The sequence below is a fragment of the Marmota marmota genome, unplaced genomic scaffold, assembly GCF_001458135.2.
Source record: "Marmota marmota marmota unplaced genomic scaffold, marMar, whole genome shotgun sequence".
In the NCBI taxonomy this organism is placed as follows: Eukaryota; Metazoa; Chordata; class Mammalia; order Rodentia; family Sciuridae; genus Marmota; species Marmota marmota.
The window spans coordinates 21,580,983-21,607,083 of NW_025999990.1; the positions used below are offsets into that span (position 1 = coordinate 21,580,983).

Consider the following 26,101-nt stretch of genomic DNA (forward strand, 5'->3'; position numbering starts at 1 on the left):
AAATAATAGCAATGGGTTTGTGACTTTTTAAATTAAGAAAATTATGAAATAATTCATATTTTGAGAGGAGTAACAAAAGTTGCACAAAATCATAAACACTCATGTGTCATCACTTTTGTGACACCCATGAAAAAGCCAAGGAAAATTCTGGGCCATTATATGTTAGTTTTTTTTTTTCTTGTGGAAACATTTCCATACTCTGTCCCCTGCAATTCTTTTCTGTACCCTCCCCTCATTTTCTGTGGTAGACATAGCTATTTGGGTACAGAGTTTTTTTCCACTAAGTTTAGATGCAGCCTAAGAATCCTTCTTAACCCGGTTATCCATAAAACCAATACCAATCAGCCAGATTTGACACTTAAGAGTAAACTTAAGTTCTCTCCCAGCCTCACAGAAGGTTGTAGATTTCACACACATTTGAGAGAAGGGGTACATGGAAGCCAGGGTTTTGACCACAAGCAGAGCCGCAGACATAGCCAAGCCTTGCAGGATGGATTTTGCCAGCAAGTGTGCCAAGGCTCATATCACCGGCTGCCTGTCTTGGAGGAGGTCACCAACCTTACAGGCTATCCACTTTTGACTTAGATAACTTCAATATCATGAAATGTTGCTTCTTATGGCCTGCGTCTGTCTTCCAGAAACATCTTCTCAGTAGCTACACAGAATAAGTCTATGGTAATCTCAGATGGGTATGTGAGAGGGGTTACTGAGGACTTCGGTTGTGAGGAGCTGTGAGGTTAAGATGTGAGTGGAGACTAGTTGGTCCTGTTCTTCTGCAGAAGGCATATAGGACCTAAGGAGACAAGCCAGGGACATGGAGCAGTGCTCAGCTCTGGAAGCAGCAGGTAGTGAGTGCTTGCAGAACATTTTCAATGCTACCTCATTAACCAGAAGTTACTTCCCAGAGGCTCAACCCAATGCAGCACAGCCCTGGGAGCCATACTGGTGATGTCAGAGCTGGGGGGGTCATAGCCTGTGGGAAGGGTGACAAATGCTATAAAGCCCTTCCAGTGGGCAAGTGGAGGGGGGATAGAAGGCTGGTAAATTGGCCTGGTTTCATCACCAGGTGAGCATGTAGCACCCAGGGTTGCATGTTAGGATCCTGGACTTTTGCCCAGGCTCTTTAGTCCCCTGGACACATCTCTGGCTAGCCGTGGTTTCCTCGTCTATAAAATACAGAGTTTGAGCTACAAATACTCAAGAGCCATTTCATCTCAAAGTTTCCAAAACCTAGCTTCTATCTGGATTTCTTAGTGAGTTTCTCACTCCATGACAGTCTTTCCCAGATGCAGTTCAACAGAAGAAAGAGTTAAAACTTTTCCTTTGAAGTGCCCTATGTTGCTGTTGGCTGGGGATCTACGTGGTCCACTTCTTTTCCCCAGCCATCTCTTACCTGGGCTCCTTTGGGTTTCCTGCACAGGGCTGGAGGAATCTAGACCGTCAGGACTCGGGAAGAAACTTCTTTCCAAATGGGCAGCGTCTGTGGTCCTCAGCTCCAGGTGCTGTGATTTCTCCTAAACTCAAACTTCCTCACCTCCCCGAGCCCTCCAGGCATCCTCTTGCTGACTTTCTGTAAACTCATCAATGTGCATCCCCTAAACCCATTCCGGTCAAGTCTGCGGGTTAGGGAAGGGCACTACGGAGGAGGAGTAGGGACAGGAGGGACAAATGCCCCTTCTGCAGCACTCCCTCTCTCTCTGGCTTTCCTGTCAAAAGATGACTTCCTAAACCCCCAGGGGAAGGTGAGTGCCAGCTACCATGGTTCCCCAGCTGGGGGACCAGGCAGCTTTCCTTCAAAGGGCAGAGCTGGGATGTCTAGTAGCCGCCCTGCTGTCTCGAGGCGTCACCTCTTCTCATTAGAATTCTAGCTCTAGCATTTGCCTTTAAAGCAATTATCTAAGTGTTGTCTCCTCTGGGGGCCAATTTGCCTTCCAACCTCAATAAGCTCCTTTAATTCCCCATCCAGGCGGGGTGCAGACTGGGGAGCAGTTTTGCCATCAGCGTCTCCATGGAAATTTTTGCACAGCGTATGCTAGATCTTGTCTTTCTGGTTCTATGGAAATTTTCAGACCTTTCCTCCTAACTCTTGCCGACTGGGGCCGGGAGGGCTCTGCGGGACCCTCTCACAGCAAGAAGGGCATGACCTAACCCCTGTGTCAAGAAAGAACTCTGAGATCTCTATATTATGAAAGCAGGCCCTCCCAAGTCCCATGAGGCCATGGGGTCTGGTGGGCTGGAGGTTGGGGAGGGGGCCCAATCCAAACATGCTTTGTTTGGCTAGTATGATGGGTCATCAATCCCAGACTGACGTACCACCCCACCCCCAAATACACACTCAGAGGTGGAGTGTGGGCCTTACTCAGGATGAGAAGCAGAACCTCACACTGAGGAAATTAGCTACACCTGAGTAGACAGACTCCCCCGCTGACGTCAAAGGTCCCCGTCCCACAGCACCAGGTGTTTCGGAACTGCTGAAGAGGGTTCCTGCTTAGGGAAGTGCTTTGGAGGCAGGAGAGGGTAGGAGCATCCAGGAGGCCTCTGCATTCCAGGGAGAGGCCGAGTGTGCAAGAGCAGGTGGTTCCCAGCACAGGGGCCTTCCTGGGTGTGCTGGGTCAGGGCCTTGGTATCTTCTGGGCAATGCAAGCCTTCACCTTTTCTTTGTCCCCCGTCACTTAGTCTCTTGGCTCAGGCCCTGATGCTCGCCCCTTGCCATCTTTCTCTGGCCTCTTCTAAGGGCTCCTGAACTTCTTGTAGTGAGCTCACTCTGGCTCCCTGAGCATCCACCCACCCAAACATAACAGACAGATGCCACTTGGGAAGAATATGGAACCAAGTTGAAAAGAAAGGAAATGATGTCCCCTGGAGAAGCCATCTAGGAAGCTCATCATGAGTCCTGAGCTGAAAGGAACCATAGCTCCTAGGAGTGTAGTGTCTGTCACACACATTGGCATGTGAGACCCAGGGCAGGGTAATCCAGCACTTCCCAGGCAGCAAAAAGCTGAGATGGAATCTTGTGCCCTGTGGGTTGTACCAAAGTCTGGAACCCAGGTATTGAGGACTATCTAAGAGATCTGTTTGTGCAAGAGACTCTTTCCTTGAAGGCTCAGTCAACCAGAATTCACTTCAGAATGATGTTTTCTTCACAATGCTACATTTCTGATCTTGTGGAGGGAGAATAATGAAACGAATTCCCAGAGTTAACTCAGGGCAGTCAGATTCCTCCAGGGGAAGGGGCCAAGGTCCTGTGGAGAGAACCAATCCCGAGCTTGTAAAATGCAAGCAAATCGCTGCTTCCTTGGGCTCCAGCAGCCCCAGTAGCTGTAGCAGGGAACTGGGGGCTCTTAGTTACCAATGTGCAAAGGGTTAAAAAGGACTTGCCATTCTCCCACCCCCTCCTTGGGGCCTTAGAATTTCTAGTTCCACAAGAGGTAGAAGGGGTCCCTATGGGTCCTTCTATCTGCTCTGAATGGCTAGAGGCGAGAAAAACCAGGCAAGTCAAAAAAAAATCTCACATAAAATGTGAATACCTTTAAAGCTGCCAAGTGAGACTGCAGTTTATTGAGTAGAAATCATGCCCACACTGAAACTTTCATTCCCCACCTGGTTTTATGTGATAGCTGTCCCCAGGCCCTCACAACCTTTAGGGCCTAAGAGAACAAAGCTGAGACTCACACAGGGACCATGAACAAACTGGGGCACATCCGTTTGATGCAGCCACAGACACAGGCCAGGAAGACCAAGTGACGGTCAGAGCTTAGAGGATGGACAGGAAGAAGAATCCCCCAGAGGGGAGAGGGTCGGGAGGAGCAGGTCAAGGAGAAGGGCCAGCTGAGAGACACTGGTCCTCCAAGCAACTATGCTGAGCATTTTGGTAAAACGGACCAAATGACTAACTGGTCAAGCTTTAGGAAAAGCTGTAAGGACAATAATGGTACATTTTGAACTTTTGTCCCCAAGAGTTTTTGTCACCTTAGTGATTTTCCACCTTATTCCTTGGCAGGAGCTCAGGGCCACAGAATCACAGAAATTTGGAGTTGGAGGAGAGTACCTGCAGTGGTCATTTGGTTTAACTCCACCCAAAGCCAATGTCCCCTGCAGGCCTTCAGCCCTGCGATGCCAAGTAGGGGCCTGAGAGTCTCACAGGACACTTGTGCTCAGGCTCCGCCGTTGCTATGATGCATCCCTCTCCACAGATTCAGGGGGCCTGCTCACCACTCCCACCTCTGTGCCCCGTGCTCTGGGGGGACGTCTAGCTGACTTATTCCACACGTGTTTCCTCTTACTGCACACAGCCATGACCTCAGCCAAATCTTCTTTTCAAGCCAAATACAACCAGCTTCACAGTCATTCTGGTGGGACCATGTGCTCCAGACCCTCCTTCACCCAGCTTGGCCTTATCTCAGGATGCCCTTTTCTTTTTTCTTCCCAAAGACTATCTTAAAATATGCTGCTCATGTTTCTTTGTGCTCTCCCCTCCCTTTTCATCGAACCTATTCTCAGAAATGGCTCCTGCGACCTAAGATGCAAATGATTGATCATGCTTACTCTGTTACCCTCCCAGGGCTGTTTACGTTTTAACTGGTTCAAAGCCTTAAATCAAAGGGATGGCTGGAAATGCTTTGGTAGCAGGTAATGGGAACACAGGGGACAGGAAAAGAGGCACAGTTATTTTCCTGGAACCCTTAAAATCACGCCTGATACATTTCCTAAACAAAAGACCAACCCGACCAGATAATTTCCTCAAGATGAAGATTGCTTAGCCTCATCTTTATCTCAGGTAAGACTCTTCACCTGGTCATGCAAATCCCCATAAAATAAATTTCTCAAAGGCAGGGACTGGTTCGGTTACTGTCAAGCCCAGGACTTAGTAACATATTAATATTTCTATACACAGTGTTTCCTTGGTCAGTGAGTGAATGAGGTCAGGCAGAAGACAGAGTTTCTTAGGTCACAAACACAGGTGGACGGTTCTGGGCAATCAGCACAGGGGCCCATATGGGATGGAAGAAGGGGAATGGGCCTAAGTTTAGGGCTACAAGTTACCAGAAGGTAACTTTGATTTGGGGAGCAAAAGGAGATAGATAAAAACAAAAGAATAATATGAACACACATAGGGGTTTCATTTTAGCTCAAATCTCAAAGATTTTTCTAAAACAAAGACTATGTATATACGTATATCTATCTGTATCTATAGCTATATCTATATCCCAAATTACACTTATCAGTTGAATCTAAGGAAGAAAGTTTAGTGTTGGGAAATGAATCAGTGGCTGAAAGATCAAGTGGAAGAAATATGTCAAAGCAGGGCAAAATTATGCATGGTAAAAACTGGAAGAAGATAAGTAACTTGGACCAGAGTTTGAGGAAGCCTAACATATGGATATTGGAGTTCCTGAGAGAGAAGACAGAGGAGATGGGGGAAAAGCAGTAATCAAGTAAATGCTAGAAGAAAGCCGGCTGAGCTCAAGAAGGGCTGGAGTTTGCAGAGGGAAAGGCAGGACTGATGAGAGGAGACACACTCCCCGGCGTAGCTTCCCAAAATTTCTGAACTTCAAAGACAAGAGATTGTGGTCACCTAGAAGGAAGGAAAGGGCTATTCACAAAAGAAAAAGAATGAGATTGGCCTCAGATTTCTCATTTTAACACTTGAGAGAAAATGAAAGAACATGTATAGACATCCGAGGGGCAGGGTTGCACCCTAGGGGCTCAGTGCCCAGTCAAAATGCCGTTCTCCTATCAAGGGAAAGAAACTCTGTGGACACAGCGTCCAGGAATATGCTACCTTATTTTCTCTTGTATTATTTGAAGAATATACTCAAGGAAGGATTCTAAACAAGGAATGAACAAACCAGAATAGAGGTTGTAAGGCAGGGGAAGATGGAAAACAGAAGAAAGAATGATAAAAGGTAACATCCCAGGATTCACAGTAAACCCCAGTGGAAAATAATAGAACTACCAGGAATGTGTGGTATAGGATTCTTTGCAAAAATAAAAGGCATATTGCAAGGGGAAAACTAAAAAGGATAAATGATCTCAGCGAAATGTAGGTGGGAGATGACGGGAGAAGTCCAGTGTTCAAAGGTCTGGGGCACTGGGGGTGGATCCTGAAGCAATTGTAAATTCCTCAGGGTGGGAAAGGAGCATCGGAGAAGCAGGGAGTCCAGCTAGGGTAAGCCCTCCGGTATTTTGCTCACATGATAATATAGAAACAGGGTTTTGAACATGAGTGTTGGGAAAGGGGCAGTAATCACCAGTTTGGGAAAGCGTGAATATTCAGAACTTCTTATTTAGACACTTTCAGTCCCCTGCTTGTCCCTGTTTTGATTTGAAAACTCCAGCAGTGTGGCCAGAGGTCCCCATCAGCCACTGGCTCTGCGCCTAGGGTGCCTTCATCTCCAGCACGTGTCCCCTACTCCATGTCTGTCCAGGAGCCACTCAGCAAGTTTAATTCTATAGCATCTATGTTTTATTAATCAGTCCAAGAAGATCACCTTTTAGTCACCTTTCCAAAAGACTTAATATTTTTAGGTTGTACACCAACAATGTAAAACATGCTTCTTCCTTCTAACTCTGCAATCTCATCCCTGACTTCCTTGAACGTGGCCATTAAGAGGACAATTGTGAGGATTTGGACAGAGAAAGAAGATCAGCCGCAGGGACAGGGAATGACAGGTGTGTCTGATTCCATACAGGTGCAAGAAAAGGCAAAGAAGGAAGCACTGAGCTGCTTGTCCCAGAGTTGAGAACAGAAGGTCCGGGCAGAGCATCTCTGCCCAGAGCTGGCTAATCACCGCTGGGAGACTTCTCTTCTTCACTGCTTTTCATTGTCAGGTAGTAGATGCGGTTGGCCTCCGGGTAGGTGACCTTGCTGAGCGGGAGCTTGTAGATGGCTGGGTTGTTGGTTGTCAGGAGCAGGAATATGAGGGTGGAGATACAGAAGGCCCAGGTGCCTGGTGGTACAGCCACCTGGAAATAAAAGCATCGGGGTCTGAAGAATGATTCTAGGCTCCTGTGTTGGGCTAGAGACACTGGGGGAGAAGGATGTGGTAGGGGTTGAGAATGGGGATCCTTCTCTAGGGAAGGCACTGCTGTTCCTGAATTCAATGTCTGAGGAGTGGGTCAAGGAATTTGAGGTGGTCCCTTTGGGCAAAATCAGAATCACTTAATACTCGAGCTAAAAATTGGTCTTGACATAGATTCCTACATCATCTCTATAGTGCCATCTGTCCTTCTCTGTTGTTTTCTCTTTCAACACACACACACACACACACACACACACACACACACGCACACACACACACTCTTCCTAGAGGTACATGCACAGATTCTTCTCTGGATAAACCCTAGTGAAGCCTTGATTGAAGTACTAAGTACCAGATACCATAATCCACTCAGGACCTTGCACAAGAACCCAAGCATCCGGAAGCTCTGATAGGGCAGGAACACTTTAGGATGGTGCTTGACAGAGTCCAAACTTACCACCGCCATCATGTTAGAAAGGGCTGCTCCCATGTATGCAGAAAACAGAGCTGTGGAGTTACAAGGACCAACAGTCAGCTTCCCAGAGCCTGCCCCCTCCCCCTCCAGCCACTGCCCTGGCAGAGCCCAGACCAAGAGCAGGGCTCCTGTGTTCTTTCCTGCAGCCTTGGTGTCTGCACTGTGCCCTGACATGGGGCATGTATGTTTGACATCTTTGCAGTTATCTCCCACCTGATGGTGCATTCTATGAGGGAAGACATTAAAGTCTTACATTCTTTTATTCCCTCCCCATGTCCATGATGGACTTGCATGGAGCCAGGAGACAATAAACATCTTGTTCCTATTGATCTGGGGGATGAGCTAGTTCAGGCACCTAACAAGGGAGCTAGGAATAGGAATAGAGAATTGACTTTGTTGTCACTTTCTCGAATACCCACCACAGACAAGTGCCAGCAGGTGGGTCTGCCAGGTGAGGGCGTAGAACATGCCCCCGATGGCGATGCAGGAGAGGACGCAGTTGTAGCTCCAGAGGCCCATGTAGATTGTCTCGAAGGGCGTGGCCACCGTCAGGGCTGTGGAATGAGATGTGGTATTTCTGAGTGATTCTGGACCCCCGAGGATGGTGCCAGGTCTCAGTTCCTTTCTGTTTTTTCACCCTATACCTACAACCTTGTCTATCAAAGGAATCTCTGCAGATGGCTTCTGGTCTCAGGAAGCTGACAATGGCAAGAAAGCAGTGGTTTCCAAACAGTTTTCCAAAGGCAGGGTTTTCACACAGAGGTGTGACTACTGCTGGACAGACGGGCAGCGGAAGTGGGAGTCCAGCCTACCCACTCCTTTAGCCAGAGAAGCTGCATTTTTACCAAGAGTGATTTGATTTTTAAAAATTCCATGTCCAATGGCTGAAAATTATGAGTCTACAACTATAGGCACATGTAGACAGAGGCGAGTCATAGCCACAGGGGTAGGATGCAAACAACAGGTAAGTCTGGGTAAGGACTCAGTGGGCACCTCTGGTATTATTTATTTTTGTGATTTTTTGATGAGTGTGAGAGTATTTCCAATTGAAAATGTTTAAGGTGGCTGCTTCCAAACGTCTTTGAATATTGAATAGTATTGGAATAAGTAAAAAACAGGCTTCTACTCCCAACATTCCCTTCCTCATTTCTGGCTCTTGTGGTACACAGCATATCCGTCTATGTATGTACATAGGTGGAGGAAGGTGAAATTGCACTTGTGAAATGCTGATCCAATTTTGGGAAAACTTTTCCTTTTAGCTTATGCAAAACTCCAAAGTGCTGGCCATGTGTCCAGCTTGGGCTTTCCTGCGCCCCTCCCCCACAGGCAGCTGCCGTCCCCCTACATTGCAATCTGCTCCCTTTAGAGACTCAGAAAAAAGGAAAACTAAGTTCCTACCCCTGACAGTGTTTAAAACTCCAGTGAAGAGAGTACGTCTAGAATATTTGCTGTGTGTGGGGAGAACGGACCCTACAACGATTATTCTGAGGATCCGAGCAGGGGCCGTGCTTTACCTGCTAACATCCCCACGATGGACCCGATGGCTGCGTGTAAGCAGATGAGCGGGGAGGAGATGAACAGAGCCACCAGGATCATGCCGCCGGTCCAGGGGTTGTCACAGCCATACACCTGGCCAACCCCAGCGGGGATGGCTTGTAACAGCTGCAAAATCAACCGAACCCGAGTCACTGGAGCATAAGTTGATAACGCAAAGACCGGGACTGTGGGCCACTGCTGAGCCATTCCTGGAGGGGGCAATGAGGTGGAACGGGAGGATGACCGTGCCCTCCAGTGTGAGAACAGGGGAGGGCAAAAAATGGAACAAATAGCTCCCCACTCCACCACCTACCAGGCATCTGGCAACCTCATGCACCCAGGTGGGCAGGACCCAACATGGGGTCCAGGCACAGATGCTTCTGAGGAACACACAGCTTCTGCTTGGAGGGGAAGAGAATGCAGGGCCTTCTCAGACTGCCTTTTGGGGTTTCAGGGCACTAGGGGATTTCCTTTCAACCTCCTGGAATCCTAGAAATATCTACAAATAGCTGAGATATCCTAGGTTATTTTGATGAGTGAGTTCCCTAAGCTAGAGCCTCTGAACTTGACCTATAGCCAGGTCTTTACCACCCCCACATGGCTGATACATCCTTTTAGGTGCTCTCTATTCTACCCCTGGAAAGGAGGAGAAGGCGTTTTCCCTGCTCTTCCACTTAGCAGAGTGATAAAGTACTGTTCTGGAACAGCTGAAGAACGGCACGCAGCCCCAACACCCCTGAGCCTTGAGAGTGATCTGGTGGTGGAGGGCTTGGGGATGACTGATTTGAGACAGAGGTTGAATAGTCCTTCCTTGGCCAGGCTGAATTGTCCATATCTCTGCAGTCCTTTGAGGTCAAAGAGGAAAAGAGGGAGAGGGGTAGAGGAGGGTGAGCACTGGCCTAGGGATTCAGGACTCCAGCTTCCAGAGGGAACTCATTGTGTGACCATACGCGTGTCACTTCCTCATTCCAGGCTCTGGTGTCTTCCTCTGCGACATGAGGAGGCTGGCCTAGCAGAGGTCCTTCCATCTTTAAAATTCTGTAGCTCATTTCTCTGGGTCATAGGATTCTTAGAGGATAGGGTGTTTTATGACTGAGTATACAAAAGGTGCATAAAAATATGTATTGATTAGCTTATAAACCTGTGCAAGGAATGGCAGGGTAGACCCTACCCAGTGTTATATATTGGTTCCAGAAAATACTTTGTACCAGACCAGGGAACTCAGCTTACATGTGGAACAGGCTAGAAGTCTACTCAACAAAGATCCCAATGACCTGCCAATGTCTAGGGGATGCGGAGTGCTGAGGGGAATCCAGCTTCTACCTGTCCATCCGGGAACACAGTTGTAAGCTCAAGCAATCAAGAATGAGAGGAATGAGGGAACAAGGGGCCTTGGAATAGAGCCATATGCAGATGAATGAATGAAGCTCCTCTGCCAGGGTCCATATTTTAGCCTGGTGAACTGTGCAGTCTTCCCCTAACCCTGCTCTCCAGGCCCAGTTGACACCCTGGGGTGAAGCGCAGTCAGGTGTGTGGTGGAAATTTACCGAGCACCTGGTCCTCTTCACACTCCTTATAATTCTCACGAACAACAACAAGCTGATTAAACAAAACGAAGTCTTTCCCCTGCAATGCTTTAGAGAAACAGGGAAGTGGCATGGATTCTTCAAAATTCAGATTTGGCTGATGTGGGAGAGAAGGATGCTGTTTGTTAGAGTGGTGGGCTGCCGCGGAGTTGGAGGGCGAGCTTGGGCCTCAGGGTATCCAGATTTGGTTCACCTGCTTTCTCATTGTTTATTTTGAGGAGGAGTAAGAGGGTCCTCTTCTCTGTGACCCACATCACACAGGTCCCCTCAGCACTGACTGGGTTGTCCGACCTCACAGTGTGGAGTGGGCCTTTCTCTCTGGTCAAGCCGCATGTTCCTATGGTGGGTGCTTAAATAGTGACTTTTGGATGTGGGCCAGGGACAATGGGTCCATATTCCCAAAGGCCAGAGGATGGGTGACAGTGTATTCTCAGCAACTGTACATTTGTGATGGTAGGATATCAAGCAGAGTTTCTCAACTTGGGTCCTATAGACATTTTGGACTAGAATTCTTTGCTGAGGGTGGTGAGAAGCAGTCTTGTGTATGATAGGACGTTGAGCAGGGGGTACACAGCTCCCACCTGCTGTATTCCAGAAGTACTTCTCTGGTCTTGACATAAAAAGGTTTCTTCAGACCTTGCCTAATGTCCCCAAGGAGCAAAAATCACCTTTGCTTGAGAATCATTAATACAGAGAGTATGTGAAAGTTTAACCATTGTCTTCTACTGGTAACACCTGTAACATCCTAATTTTAAACATTTGTTTTAGTCTCTTACTCTTTTATCTATCTTATCTAATATTTTTTTTTCACACAATCACATCATCCTGTACTGTCAACGTAGCCCTTATTTGTTCACTTGTGTTATTTCTTCCCCTCTATAGAATGTAGGTTTCAGGAGGGTAGGGCTGTTGCTTTCTTCCTTGTGTATGCCCAATATCTGGAAAATTGCCTGGCACATGTCAGATGCTCAATATGTTCTGTTGAATGGGTGTCTGGATGTGGCAGCCACACTTTCTGGACTATCAAGGACAGTGTCTGGTGAAGCTGAAGCTGAGCACCTGGGGAAGGTACAGGCTGGGAAGCAAGAGGATCTGCCATGGAATTGAGGGGCTTCAACTCATCGCCATTGGGAAACTCACCAAGGGCATTTCAATCTCTGTCCAGGTGATATTGGGTACCGAGGACACAGGCTCTACTAGCGTCATGGGGAAGAAGAGGTTGTAGTGGCCTGTGGCTGCCAGGTACAGAGTCACAGCGATGTTGAAGGGCAACGTGAAAACTGGCAGGTCCCACTTGCTGAAGACGGTGCTCAGGGCACTGGAGATAACTGGGCTGAAGGTGGAAGAGACAGAGGGCCGATCACTGTGAGTACCCTTACATTGACAGTGTCCCTTCTGCTCTGGCCACTGTGCCCTCTGCCCTCCCCTCTCCTGTTATAGTCGTTTCTGACTCCCTCAAGATTCTAGTGGTCCATTGCTTTGGGATTGGAAATGAGATGTTCAACTTAAATTCACAGCTATGAGAAACAAAATTTGAAAATATTGAAACATTTTAAATAGAATACATTATAATTAATTTAAGCATTTCCTTGTTTCTTAAATGGAGAAAATGAAACCAATATATTCTAAAAAAAAAAAAATGCAATTCTTGCTTTTCACAATCAGCATGGATAATAGCTATTGTCCTGGGCTGTGATAGCATTTTAGGAGTCTGACCTAGGAGGAGGCTGGTATGGTGTATGGGTCCTGTGGAGGCCTGGACTCAGCAAGAATACTAAGAACTACTCTGAGAACTGCCAGGTGAAGTGAGCCTTCAGTTGTTTGTACCTTCTGTCTTCTTGGCCTCTTCCTTGGAAAGAGCATGGATTTTGGAGGCAGATGGAGCTGGATACAAATCCTCATTACTATGCTTACAGGTCAAATGAGCAACGTTAGGTAATGAACCTCTCTTCACTTCCATTTCTTCTGGAAGGGACCAGCCACCCTAGATACCTAACATGCAATCACATGATCTGCCTGCACAGTCTACCCTCAATTCATGACCATGAATCTCAAGGGGGTCTACCTTACCCTACTGCACCTCCCCTGCTCACAAACTCTTCAACACACTAAGGACTATTTCACATTTTTGGCTTTCCCTCAAATCTTTACTATCTGCTTCCCTTTTACTTTCAGCCAACCACCGGGCTTTACTCCTTAAAAAAAAATACAAATGACAAAATGAGAAATCCTTCATTTTTCCGACCAAAAAAACCAAACCAAACCAAAACCAAACCTCACACCCACATATTCTGCCTCTTTCCTTTGATGGAAGTGTTTTCTCCTTCATCACCCAAGTCCCAACTGTTCTCATCTCTCTGTGGCTCATTATAGCAGACTGTGCTCCCTCATCCATTCTTGCTCTGCTTTGCAAGCAGAGGCATTTGTTTAAATATAAATTATATCTGTCAATCCTGTGTCCTGTGTTTTACTACAGTTGTAATAAAAATCATAAGACTTCTTGGCTCTCCAGGGAGCAGGGGGCCAGCCCTCATCTCCTCTCTGCTCTCCCCTCCTGCACCTCCTCCAGCACTCTCGGGGCCTTGGCCCACTGGTCTCGTCTCTACTTCTTGAACACATCACACTTCCCCAATTTGGGTTTTCTACCTGTGACAACCCTTTCTCTAGATCTTTGAATGTCCCGTCTACAAAGTGGCCTTCCTTGACCACCCATGGCCGGAATCACTCTTGGTTCCATTGACTCTATTTTGGTTTCCAAACTACATACTGTGTTTTTTGAAATGACCTCCTTTTATTAATTAGCTTATGAGTTCATTTCTCTCTTTGTGAACAGAGCTCTTTACCTTTCCTTACAATCCTCGGCTTCTAGAATATCCCTGCACTCAACCAATAGTCAAATCAACACAAATATTTGTTTACTGAATCAATCCGGGATGTGGCATTACCAATACCCACCCTACTTAGATAAATTTGAAAGACCATATGAATGGATTATGAAGTAGAGTTAATGAAGCACAATGCTCTGCCCAGGGTAGAGTATCAATGTAGTTTTTCTTTTAAATTGGGAAGTGGGGGACACCGAAGTCTAACTGCCACCTAGTGCCACCTGGCTGAGGGGCTTAATCTATATAGTTATAAAGCACACTTAATGCAAATGAGGACAAGTTCTGCTCCTCACAGGGGGTGAGCATTAAAGAAATCCCCACAGAAAGGACTGCCTTATCATTTTGTCCCAACAGATTCAGAAAGAAATCCGAAGAAGAAAAATAAATTGCCCAGAATGGTTAATGTAGTAATTTATTTGCAAGCACTACTAAAAAGTAATGAAACAGTACTTAAGCTAAATGAAACTAACTGGTTTTAGGAACTCCAGACTTTAAAACCAGAGAAAGAATTTATTTCTTAGAGATGTTAAAAATAAGTCACCATGTCTGATTTATCACTGAGAACAGGAATAAATCACCATGTGTGAGCGGAGTTGAGGCCAGGGTAGAATGCACACAGGAAGTCAGGGGTGGAGGTCAAGGGTTCAACGTGACAGCAGGCACACTACTGAGACCCTCTGGGCCCTCTGCCGACCTGCTGTAAATTCAGATGAGCTAAGAGTCATGTGTGTGAGTGACAGGCACATACCCTGCACTCAATGAATTTTTTTTTTCAAACCCCCTTTCACCTTGAGGAAGACACAAGTGATACTTCTAGTTCAAATATTCCGGTTTACAGGGGGCATTTTGTCCCAAGAAAGCCTTCTGTTTTATCACAAGTGAATTTTCAGCTTTTGGGTCTAGGGTAGGCTACATAATAGATGATTGCCACACAGCCTGGGGTCTGATAGTGCCCACTCTGGACTCAGAAAGCAAGCATCACAGACATTCATAGAGCATGACCTGGGGCAGGCTACTTGACCTCTGCGTGCCTTGGTCTTCCCTTCTGTCAACTGGGACACACACACCCCCATCTTGCTTAGCACTGTGCCTGGCATTTAGGAGCTACTCAAAGTTAGCCTTTCTTATGAAGCCTGTCACTCAAGGAAGCTTATCAACACATTTCTATGCTGTCCCCTTGTGTTGCTCCTGAGCTCCTGAGCTTTCATGGTGTCTTGCTACACAAATCAGCCTGTTCATGAAGACACTGAGTGTCAGTGTCCACTGACAGTGGACGGCCTGTCCTTGTCCAGTGAAAGGCACAGGCATCTTGGGGCCCCACGGATCTGTATGCAGAAAGAAGGAGGCGCCTCACCAGGCCATGGCTGTGAAGGTCACAGGGAACAGAAGCCACCAGTAGTAGTCCAACTTCTCAGAGAACACGGCCACCAGCAGTCCCACCAGCGTCCCATTGTAGCCATGCAGTCCTGCGGCAATGGCTGATCTAGGGGTGAAACAGTAAGTTTGAGTTGAAATTTGGTGTGGCCTGTTGGGCTCTTTCCCCCAAGAATTCTAAGGTAATTTAGATGATAACTTTACTAATGATACATTAAAAAGTCAGCTTGATCAATGAATACTGGGCAGTTGGGTAGTTCCAGCACTTTTCCTTTGCTCTTTTGGGGGCATCTCATACTGCCAGGTACAGAAGGAAATCTATAGAAGTTTGAGGTGTGACTCAGAGAAAGTGTGTGTGTGTGTGTGTGTGTGTGTGTGTGTGTGTGTGTTGCACGGGCTGAGGAATGAAGGGAGGCAGATGGAGACATGGTCTCTCTGGTTGAGCTTTGGGGGCTTTCCCTGTGTGTCTGAGGGAGTGGAGGTGCTGAATCATCTTGGGGTACCCACAAGCACCCCCACCCAGGTCTGTGTTGGAGGATGGGGGCAGAGCTGTGTAGAACCAAGCTTGGGTCCATTGTCTCTGTTTCAGAGAAGTTTGCTGTACTAAACCTCTCTCCCTGATCCTGAGTGACATTGCCCTTGACCTTTGCAATAGCACTGCTGGGAGAGGAGAGCAGGAAAGGGGGTAGGGGGAAGGGTCTGGACAAATCCTACACAAGGTCCCTGCCAGAGAATGAGCCTTATGCCTATGATCTGTCCTCTGGCACTTGGCTATAAGTTCCCTGAGGGCAAGGGCCTGTCTGTGTTCACTGGTATACCTACCTCAGCAGTGTGTGGTATACAGTAGTCACCCAACCAGCATTTGTTGAATGAATATGTGTACGTACTAATCCTAGTCATGTTTTGGCTGCTCTTGTGTGGCCGAGGCTTCTGGAAGCTCCCGGCTCCCTGAGATGAAGGGAGGGAATTCTGAGAGGAGGGCTTGTGCCCAGCGGGGGCCATGACTTAGGACTGAAGTCAGGAGGAGCTTCCCCCTCCATAGTAGCCAGGAGGTCTTGAACTAGACAATGGGAGAGTGCGTGCAGCATGGGGGCGTGGCAGGAGAGTCACTTTGACAGGGTCCTGCCAAGAGAGCTGTGGACACAAGTCCCTTGTACTGGACACAGGATCAGCTGGGTCTTTAGCTACTCCTGAGGCCAGGCAGTTTCCTGGGCAGCTGGAGACATACCAGGGCCTGGGAAGGGCACCAGCAGAGACATCTGGGGCCCCCTCAGGAGCAGAACCCTTGTTTGGGGGGAATCTTTCTCTGTAGTATGTTTCTGTTTTCTCCATCTTTTCCAGTTGTGTTTCTTATTAGAATGGAGTTCTCTTTGTGTCAATACCAGCTGCTTTAGGGAAATTGTGGAAAGTTGGCTGGCCCCTTTTGTGTACGGGGGGATTCTGCAGTCCCAGGGGCTGAGTGTGGCCAGGGTAGCAGGAGTCAAGGTGAGAGAGTCCAGGGGAGACAAAATTACAGGGACATCTCAAGCCTGCTTCAACAGCTGTTTCCTGTGGACCATCTCTTTCCAGAACTCCCTCTCTCTTTAGCCAAAAGTGCTGGCTTCTGGGTTTAGTTATCAAAAGGAAACCCGTTGCTTACATCCCCACCCTGACCATTGGGGATATAAAATTAGGTTCTATCCCAATGCCAAAAAGGTCCTCACCAAGTCCAAATTCCATCAGGCCACAAATGACGTCAGTGTGTTGACCTGAGTTCTTATTCACAAAGTGTACCTCGGACCAGTGCGGATGGAGGAGGGAGGCAGTGGGGTGTTGAGGGGTAGTGGGGTGAGGTTATGGCTAGGACACACAGCTAGCTGTGTCAGTGGCTCATTGGGGACAGTGATGGAGTCCTTGGAAGGAGATAGGCAGGTGTGTTGTGAAGGGGACCTGGAGCTTTGGGCCTCTGGGGTAAAACATGCTGATTGCCTGTCAGCAAGGAAGCTTGAGTTTTTCTTAGGTGCTGTGGTATAATATGGAATACTGGAAATGGTCTTGCTGTCCTGAATACTCCATGGAGAGAAGACTCAGGAAAAAAAATCAAAGAACAATCTAATAAAATCTAATGCCTCCCTGGAGGAGGAGAGATTTGAAGGAATGGTAGGATTGGATAGGCAGAGGTATACCAGGTGTCAATCACGGAAATCATGAGAGTGCTTAACTGAGGATAAGAGTGACTCTGAGACCTGGCCCTCAAAGAAGGTTCTGGAAGCCAAGCTGAGGGCTTGGATTTTTATCTGAATTCTTAATTGGGTTGTCTGGGAGGATTCGGTGGGCCTGGTGTAAAACTGAAGTCTCTGATGCAACTCTGAATGGTTTGATGAGTTTACCAGTATATATGGTCATGAGAAAAAGCAGAGCATGCGACTGTCAAACCAAGAAGTGACGGACACAGGTTTAAGAGCCACAGATATGACAGATGAGGATGATAGGAAAAGAGGGAGGTGCTGGCCTGAGGTCACAGTGAAGAAGGCAGAGGACTGGGTAGTGTTCAGCCCAGAGAAAGTTCTAGCAAACACTGGGGAAGCAGTGGGCAGGAGCTGATCCTGTCTGGGGGCCAGTTCTGTGCCAGCTGCCCATGAGCTGATAGGGAAGTGGGCATGAGGAACAGGGGCCCCTGGTTGAAGCAGACCCAAAATCCTGGTGGGAGCCCACTGTCTCCTTACCCACCAGCCCTGCCCTCCAAAGAAGGCAGCCTCTCTTCCACTTGAACTCACATGGCTGCCCAGATTGCCAGAGTGGGCCCTCTGGCCACCTTAGAGGTGCATGGGCAGCTCCTCATGGGGACAAGCTGACCCAAGCATTTGCCTTGGTGGTATGTGGGAGGCCAGGTGGGCCAGGGCGTGATGTTGGCTGCTCAGACTACTGCCACTGCTCTGTGTTTACCATGGCCATTTTGTCATTGCAGGTGCAATGACAGGGACAGCATGATTTCAAGCACAACATATCATATGTCCAAGCCCACGTCCTGCCACCCCTGCCTGTGGCACTTTAGGTGAGCACCTTTGTCTTGCAGGTCCCCTTACCCTTGCAAAATATGAAACCTGCTGCCCTTACCATCTGCCCTGGTAAGCAGTGCTAAGAGCCTTGGGTGACAAGGCAGAGTGGTGCTTTTTAATTTTTCTTTTCATCTTTTTTTTTATTTTTATGTGGTGCTGAGGATCAAACCCAGTGCCTCACACATGCGAGGCAAGTGCTCTTCCACTGAGCTACAACCCCAGCTATTTTTAATTTTTTGAGAGAAAAAAATTGATCTTCTTAGTCATACATGACAGTAGATTCCTTTCTGATATAATCATACAAGCATGGAATATATCTTATTCTAATTAGGACCCCATTTTTGTGGATGGACACAATGGTGAGATTCACTGTGGTACAAAGAAAGACCTTTTATATTATGATCAAATTCTTCCCCCACCACATTCCAACAGAATTCAAGCAAACATTTCACAAAATAATATTTACCTTTATCACACATGGATTGCTCTAGTCAGATTAATTTTATTCTATTGGTCTTAATTTTAAAAATTGCTGTCAGTAATTAATTAATGATTCCATAAGCTCCAAATTGAAAAACATTAAGATATGGGATAATCCTGTATTCATGTCCTAAAGTTCTCTGATACCAGAAGCTTCTGGGTGGATTTTGTTAAAAATTCTCCTCCTGGATCCATTGAATCAGAATAGCTATGGGAGGGAGGGAGGGAGGAGGGGCTGAAACTGTTTTTTTGGTAATCATCCCAGGAGATTCTGATCAGGAAGGTTTGGGAACTGTTGGAGAAAAACGTAACAGAAGTCTGAAGAAACAGTCTAGTTCTACAAATGCTGGTTGCTGTTGTTACCTGGCTCTGCACCCACTTGCCCTGGCTCACAATAGCTGGCTCCCCCACGCCTCTCTATTCTTCCTGCTGCCCCTGTCTATCCTGTTCCTCAGAGGCTCCCTCCCACACCACCCTTCCTTTTTTCTCAACTTCTCTCCATACCCAACATGTATACCTCAACAGGGCCTCCCAGTCTTCCCAGCAGGCAGAGATGTCTATCTTCTCTGAAATCTCTGGTGTGTACGGTCCTGTAGTATTCGGAGGCATCTGTTGCCTGTCAATCTTGTCTACTGAAACTAGATCATAGGCCCCACGAGGGAAGAATAGCTTACATGTCCCGCTACACCTTTCTCAGAGGGAGAGTTTCCAGAAAGTTCCACAGTCAAATTGAGCCGGGTGCCATCCCTGCCTGTGAACTTCATTCTGTAGGAACCTCCAGTGACCTGTGTGAAATTGGCCCTCAGGGGACTCGCCTGGCTATGCCCCACACATCTTTCCAAGAGACCTCTAGAGAGGGACTCACCTGTCCTGGTTTAAGGCGAGGGCAGTTAAGGTGGAGACCACTGTCCCCAGAGCCCCAGCAATGGTCCACCAGGGATTCTGGATCAGAAGCCCGATGAAGATGATGAGCCCACTGAGAGGGTTGTTGACGAACATCACCTGAGCGGCTCCCCTCAGGATCCAGTCTACAAACTGGAAGGCCAAGGGCTTATCTGCAAGAGACAGACAGAGCCATCAGCAGGGTCTAGCCTGCACTGCCCCACTGGACCACTGGTTGGCATGGCAACCAAGGCATACAGGATGCTTAAGCCAGGATGTTTCTCCTAATTCAGCCTGGCCTAGGGTGGGGCAGTGAAGGGGAAGGGTGCGGGTGACACCCAAGACTGGATGGTTCCTTTTGCCATAAAGACTGAGGCACTGTCCTGAGACTAATTTAACAGAGTTCCAGCCATTGGCTCAGTTGGCCAGAAAACCCCAGGAGCACTCCAAGGAAAATTTATTGGTCCAAGGGAAGGGGTGGGAGGGAGGGAAACTCTTTTTGTGTAGTGCTGCATGACTCAGTTGAGGACTGGTATCTGAGTTTAGCAAAGAAAGTAGTCTGAAGAAAGGAAAGTGGGAAAAGAAATTGTTTTAGCCCAGCTGTGAAAATCATTATTGATTCAGGGCCCAGAGGAAGCCGGGTATAGAAGAGGGGAGACACAGTGTGCCTCCTTCCCCGATTTGGTTTCTAAGACAACCCATGCTGGTGGGGGGCAAGTGGGGACGGGGAGGGTGTGGTGTTTGGTGTAGCATTTAATTCAGGAAGAAGTAAAAGGAAAAAACCCTGGAACCCTGGGAAAGATGATGCCTGTTTTTTTGGCTCTTGGTAAGCAACATTAAAAAATAGCTGTGGAGCAAGTGAAGGAATGGCTATTCAAATGGTTTGTTTGGGAAAGGGTTTACATGTTGCCAATGTCATTGTCCTTTACTCGGATGACTTACAAAGGACTAAAGTCAGTGGAGGGCATTTCATTCTGACCCTGGGAATGCAGCTCAGTATGGTATGTGATGCGTATCTGGAGTGACTCGGGGCTGGAGCACCCCTCAACTGAGGGAGCCCTGGGATGGGGTGTGAGGGAGTAGCTTCCTCCTCTAAACCAGACAAGGGCTGTCTCTGGCCTGGCCCACGGCTCCTTTGCTGGCGTCTGCTTACCTTTCAGCCAGTTCCTGTACTCTTCCATCTCCCCCGTGAGGTAGCTCACTGCTTGGAAGAGGCTGAAGCCTCCCCGGTCTGCAGAGCCCCTGTGGGACACCTTGCTCCCTTTCCTTTTGTTCCTTTCATTGGGTTTTTCAATTTTCACAATGTGGCTGTCTTCGTCAGATAATCGGAGATCCTTCCAAGAAAGGCCACAAGAAGACATCAGAATATACTCTTCTGAGAGCAGGGACATTGGGGGTGTGTTTTGTTGATAAAGGTAAAGGATCATGACACAAAGGGTGGGGCACATGTTCATTGTCTAAAGCTGTCCAGAGCACTCCATGCAAGCCCACCCTTCCCGGGACTGCCACACATCCTTCATGAGAGGGTATCTTAACATTTTGTACCAGGGATCCATTTTGGCCGTTTAGTGAAGCCTATGAACTTCTTTGCAGAAAAATGTTTGGAAATGTATAAAATAAAATAAGATTACCAAGAAAACCAATTACATTGAAATGCAATTACCACAGTATTTTAAAAAAAATTGTGGTCTGTATGTGTGCATCAGATCTATTGCCTATTACAATCTAAAATTCGTGGTGAGTGGCTATATGGGACTTCTTCACCCCAATCTTTGTATACAATCAGGAAAAAAAAAAGATGGACAGTACAAGTTGATGAAGATGTGGAGAAACTGGAACATGGGACACTCTTGGTGAGGATGGATGGTGGTCCAACTGCTTTGACGGGATTGGCAGTTCCTTAAAATGTTAAACATAGAGTTACCTGATCCAGAAATTTCACTCTTAGCTTTATACCCAAGGTAAATGAGAACATACGCCCACACCAAAACTTGTGCATGGATGTTCATAACAACATTATTTATAAAAATCAAAAAGTGGCAACAACCTAAATCTCCATCAACTGATGAGTGGATAGACAAACTGTGGTGTGTCCACACAGGGAAATACGGTTTGGTCATAAAAGGGAATGAAGTCTTAATTTTTACTGTGACATAGATGAACCTGAAAACATGCTAAATGAAAGAAGCCAGTCACAAAAGGCCACATATTGTATGATTCTATTTATGTGAAATATTCAGAATAGGCAAAATCATAGGGACCAAAGATAGATTGGTGGTTGCTAGAGGTGCGGGTGGGGAGGGTGGAAAGGGGGTGGCTGCTAATGGACACAGGCTTTCTTTTTGAGACAAGGTAAATATACCGGAAGTAGATTGTAGTGATGTTTGCACAACTCTATAAATATCCTTAAAAGCACTTGAATATATGCTTTTAAAGGATAAATTTTATGGCATGTGAATTTTATCTCATTAGAAAGTCTCAGTGTTGTGTCCCCCTCCACTGTCACAAGTTATCCAGTCCACCTCTTGCTCCTGTGTCCAGAGAGTGCCAGGGCCCACATTCTGGAAAAGGCTTTTATTCTGAAGGTCACTGAGTAACTCAGGGAGCAAGTCTAAGGGGAAAGATTTTGGAGACAGATTGGAAGCCTGGCGTGTGAGTGCGTGCATTGTCTGCTTGCAGTTTACGGTCATGTTCCACAGAGAGCCACGCTTTTATGTCTAAGGCCAGGTAGGACTGATCATGGAGTCCACTGGGAGGCCCGGAAAGCAGCACCTTTCACTCCCCTCCCCGCAAATCCTCACCTGGAGAGCATCCTGGATTGGACATGGCTCACCTTTTCTTCAGGCATTTCCAGCAGGGGCAGGGCTGGGTGTGTATCCTGGGGGCTAGATGGCCAGGTAGGGCTGCTCGGCTCTGACTCGTAGAGTTTGTGTCTGCTGGAAAGAGGCTCTGGCAGGAGAGGGCTGTTGTGGTTGTCAGACATCTCCTTGAGGGGCAGCTGCTCATCGGTCATACAGCTGGTGAGAGGGAAAGGGAAGACAGTGATTGAGGATGGGTCCAGAGGACTGGCCTGAGGCCGGACTGACAGCTCAGGAGGCATGAGGTCGGGGGGGTCAGAGGGTGAACAGTGACACATGTGGGGTCTACTGTTTCAGTAGCTTGTGCTGTCAGGAGGGCTGGGGCCATTTCTCTAGCCATGTGAACTGTTCCTTTCAAAATCTCCCTATAATTCTAGTCCTGAAGAAACTCCATTTTTGCTGTAAAAACTTCCCTAACTACCTTGCTAGAAGTCCCTCTCTCTCTCTCTCCCCACTTCCACTTTTCTTTTTTGTAGTACTAGGTGCTCCAACTCAACCCTTTTTATTTTTATTTTTAGGGGTTCTCACTATGTTGCCCAGGCTGGTCTCAAACTTCTAATCTTCCTGCTTCAGCTTCCTGAGTTGCTAGGATTACAATTCTGTGCCACAATACCCAGCAGAAGTCTCTCTCTCTCTCTCTCTCTCTCTCTCTCTCTCTCTGCTGATCACTGAAATATTTTTTCTTCACCTTTCATGTAGCCCCTTGTACTATCTTATTGTGGTAGTTATTTGTACATATATTTGTCCCTTGATGTAGGCACGTAGATCTTTTACCAATTGAGGAATCAAAAGAAACTCATTCTCCAAATTGCTATGGAGATGGCATTGCTTACAGTCAACCTGCAATGGCCCCTTCCTTCCTTCTCCTCTGGGCCCTTTCTAGCTCCTTCCTCCTGTTCCTCCCCAGAAGGAGCACGAAGCTCTGGCATGTCCTACTGGAAGCTGTGTGCATCCAGGCTGGAGGTCCTTCCTCCTCTGTGTCTGGCTCCTTTCCCCTTCACTCTGAGGACCAGGGCTCGTGGAAGTTCCTCTGTTTAAGGCCCCCAGTTTCCTGCTTCACCCAATTTCCTACCAGCCACCATGGTAGTGCTGTATGTCTCTCCTTCCCATTCTATTATTTTAGCCATTCTTGTTTGGTCTCCTCCAGCTCAGTCACATCTTTATTTGCTTTGTTGTGTTTTTGAGAAGTGGTTTTGAACCTGATCACAGCTCCTGTCCATAAGACTTAAGGTTCTCCCCATTGCTCCAGCTGCCTGTCCTGAGGTGCCCAAAGTCTCCCTTAGGACATTGATCTCAGATTCCAAACACTGCTGCTACCATTCCTTATAATGGTACCATTTCCCTGGGCCATTTACTCTCCTCCTCCAATGGAAGGGGGAACTCTTGTTTCCAGATTGCCACTGACCTTGACTGTGCAGAAGCTTTCATCCCAGAGGTGAACACCAGCTGGTCACCTGCTTCCCAACTGCTTGCTGCGGCTACTGAATTTCTGGTCACTTTCCAGAAGGCTCTAGGTGCTCCTACCAGGCATCTTCATCCCCCTGCCAATCATTCTAAGCAACTGCAGTGTCCTGGCAGATAACCCACTGTCCCCCTCTCTGGCTTCTCAGGTCCTTGTTTTCCTCAACTCCACTGACTCCACCTTCTCTTTCCAGTCACCGGTTTCCACAGTCACAGCATGGGCCTGATGTCACACATGCTCTGAAGTCTCAAAAGTCAAATCTCTCCTTTGGTCATTACCTCCTGTCCTTCTAGTTCCCCTGCTCAAGTGTCCCCTCTGACCCAGCCCCCTGACCTCCTGGAGATCTCCAACCCCTTGGCTCCACCCATCACCTATCTTCCCTTCCCTCCTTGACCAATTTAGATTTCGTTTTACTTCTTTCATCCACCTTCCTTCTCTCTCCCTCCCTCATGCCTATGTGGTGAGATCCCAACCAGGATGAACCCAGGTCTCCAACTCTTCCACGTTTTCATTGAGCCATTGAACCTGGCTAAACATCAATTTGATCCCCTGGGTGCTGCTTTCTCTTGGTATTTGTGATTTCCATTTCTGAACAAACACCCAGTGCCTCCTTCTCTCTCTCTTCAGCCCACCTCATCCCAGTGTATTACTATGGCCTTTTGCTGAGGTCCCTAAGACCGCCATGTTGGCAAATCCAAATACACTTCAGTTCTCATCTCGCTAGACCTCTTAGTGGAGTCCAAGACTCGGTCATCCCTATTGGACACAATGGTGAGGCTTTACATCTGATCTGCTCTCCGGTTGCTTCTTCCCCTCTCCTTGGCTAGCTCTGCCTCCTGCATATGTGAGCATCCTGCAGAGTTCTGTTCTGGACCGTTTTCTCTTCACTGCTGTTCCTACCCAGTTGATGCCAGCTGTCACTGTGGCTTTGTATTCCATGTATGTGCTGATGACTCTCAAATCTGACATTTCTAGCCCAGTTTTGAGCACTGGATTAAAAGATGTGATTGTCTACTCTGTACTTGTACATGGAGGTTCCAGAAATGGCTAGAAGTTAAGAGGCTCATAATATTGCTTTGCCAAATCCTGTCCTCTGTCACAGGGTGTCCACCCAGAGCAAGTTCCCCCTCTCCCAAGCTGCTCCTTCAGAAAACTTAGGAGGTAGTTTTAATGGTCCCTTCTATATTATTCTCCACACCCAGCAATTCTGTTTCTAGAACATACTGTCACCAAGGAGTTACCATAACTTCCTGCTACTTCCCCAGTAATTCCCACTTGGATACCTCCACCTTCCCTCAGATTTAATTTCCAAGCCATGCTCCATGGGACAGAGCTGTCACATGAATACCCAGATCCACTCAAATTGGTTCTTTGTTTTAACCCTTTAATAATTTCATGTGAAAAAAATATGCCCTTATCCTGGTGTGGAAGGCTCTGCATTACTCTGGGCTCATGCGGGTCTCCTATTAATAGTCTATTAATAGTCCCTGGAAGGTGTTGAGCTCTTTCCAGCTCAGAATCTCGGTGGGCAGGATCCATCATTTTGGAAGGCCTCCCCATCCATCTTTCCTAGAGGAATTTGTCTCAATTATAACTTGTTAGGGAAACCTTCCCAGATCCAGCCTCCCTCAGCCCTCTCCTGTCCCATGCTCTTTTGGAACCCGATGTTTTTCCTTACAGCAGATTTGTGTACTAATTTATATAAATCCCCCAGAACTCAAGATTCACAAGTACAGTGACCTCCTCTTTTCTCTGTTGTATCCCTAGCTCCTACCATGGTGCCTGGGGCCTGTAGTAGATGCTCAATAAATAAATATTTAATGAAAGGAAGGGAGGGTGAAGGCAGAAAGGAAGAAGGAAGGAATTGTAAGTGAGGCTACAGGTGGTGATGGTTAGAGTGGGAACAATTCCTTGGAGAACTTTACAAATCCCTGGGGGGTCTCAAGAGTTTCCAATAATATAAGAAGAGTGTGGGCTTTGTCTCTGCATTTCCATAAGGTAAAGCCCCTTACTTGTGACCAACATTGTCCTCACATCCAGGAAGAGCTCATTAAGCAACAACTAATTTTTTGTATGGTTCTAACAACATTCAAATCCAACCCACTCAATTCTGCCATCGCTCTGGAATTGGGGTGCTTTCCTCTACTTGGGTCCTGCAGGTGGGGTTTCAGGGAGAGGTGCTGCACTCTGGTCTGGAGGGATCATGCTGGAAAGGTTTCATTGACAGTAGATTGCAAGGAGCCTGGAATCTGTCCCTCTCCAATGTGCTTGCTCCCTCTGGTGGCCAAGAGGTGACACAACACTCCTAGCCCCTTGGTAAAAATTTCCTCAGGAAAAGTGAGGAATGGTCACTACATCCAATGTGGACATTGGATGTGTGTCATCTGGATGAACTGGAAATGTTCTGGAAAGACCTCGTGTTAAATTCAGTGGCTGTAAAACCTACTATCGAGGTTTTATTGTCAAATAATGATGACAATATTTAAAATGCTTATTTCATTGA

At 47.3% G+C, this 26,101-nt stretch overlaps 1 protein-coding gene across 5 annotated transcripts in view; it reads right to left on the reverse strand.

The window, feature by feature from the left end:
- Positions 1 to 26,101, reverse strand: part of Slc14a2 (solute carrier family 14 member 2) — a 435,358-nt gene that overhangs the window by 24,597 nt on the left and 384,660 nt on the right. For 2 of the 5 annotated variants that reach the window (XM_048806295.1, XM_015482241.2), the window contains 9 exons: positions 22,112 to 22,295; positions 20,432 to 20,612; positions 19,262 to 19,451; positions 14,859 to 14,987; positions 11,760 to 11,952; positions 9,012 to 9,159; positions 7,917 to 8,051; positions 7,480 to 7,529; positions 6,792 to 6,966 (listed from right to left, as the gene is read on the reverse strand). In XM_048806295.1, the coding sequence (XP_048662252.1) occupies positions 6,792 to 6,966; positions 7,480 to 7,529; positions 7,917 to 8,051; positions 9,012 to 9,159; positions 11,760 to 11,952; positions 14,859 to 14,987; positions 19,262 to 19,451; positions 20,432 to 20,612; positions 22,112 to 22,291 (1,381 nt within the window). In that variant the 5' untranslated portion in view covers positions 22,292 to 22,295. Of the gene's footprint in view, positions 1 to 1,393; positions 2,167 to 6,783; positions 6,967 to 7,479; positions 7,530 to 7,916; positions 8,052 to 9,011; positions 9,160 to 11,759; positions 11,953 to 14,858; positions 14,988 to 19,261; positions 19,452 to 20,431; positions 20,613 to 22,111; positions 22,296 to 26,101 lie in introns of those variants that run through there. The other 3 variants (XM_048806298.1, XM_048806297.1, XM_048806296.1) reach the window with 2 other exon arrangements.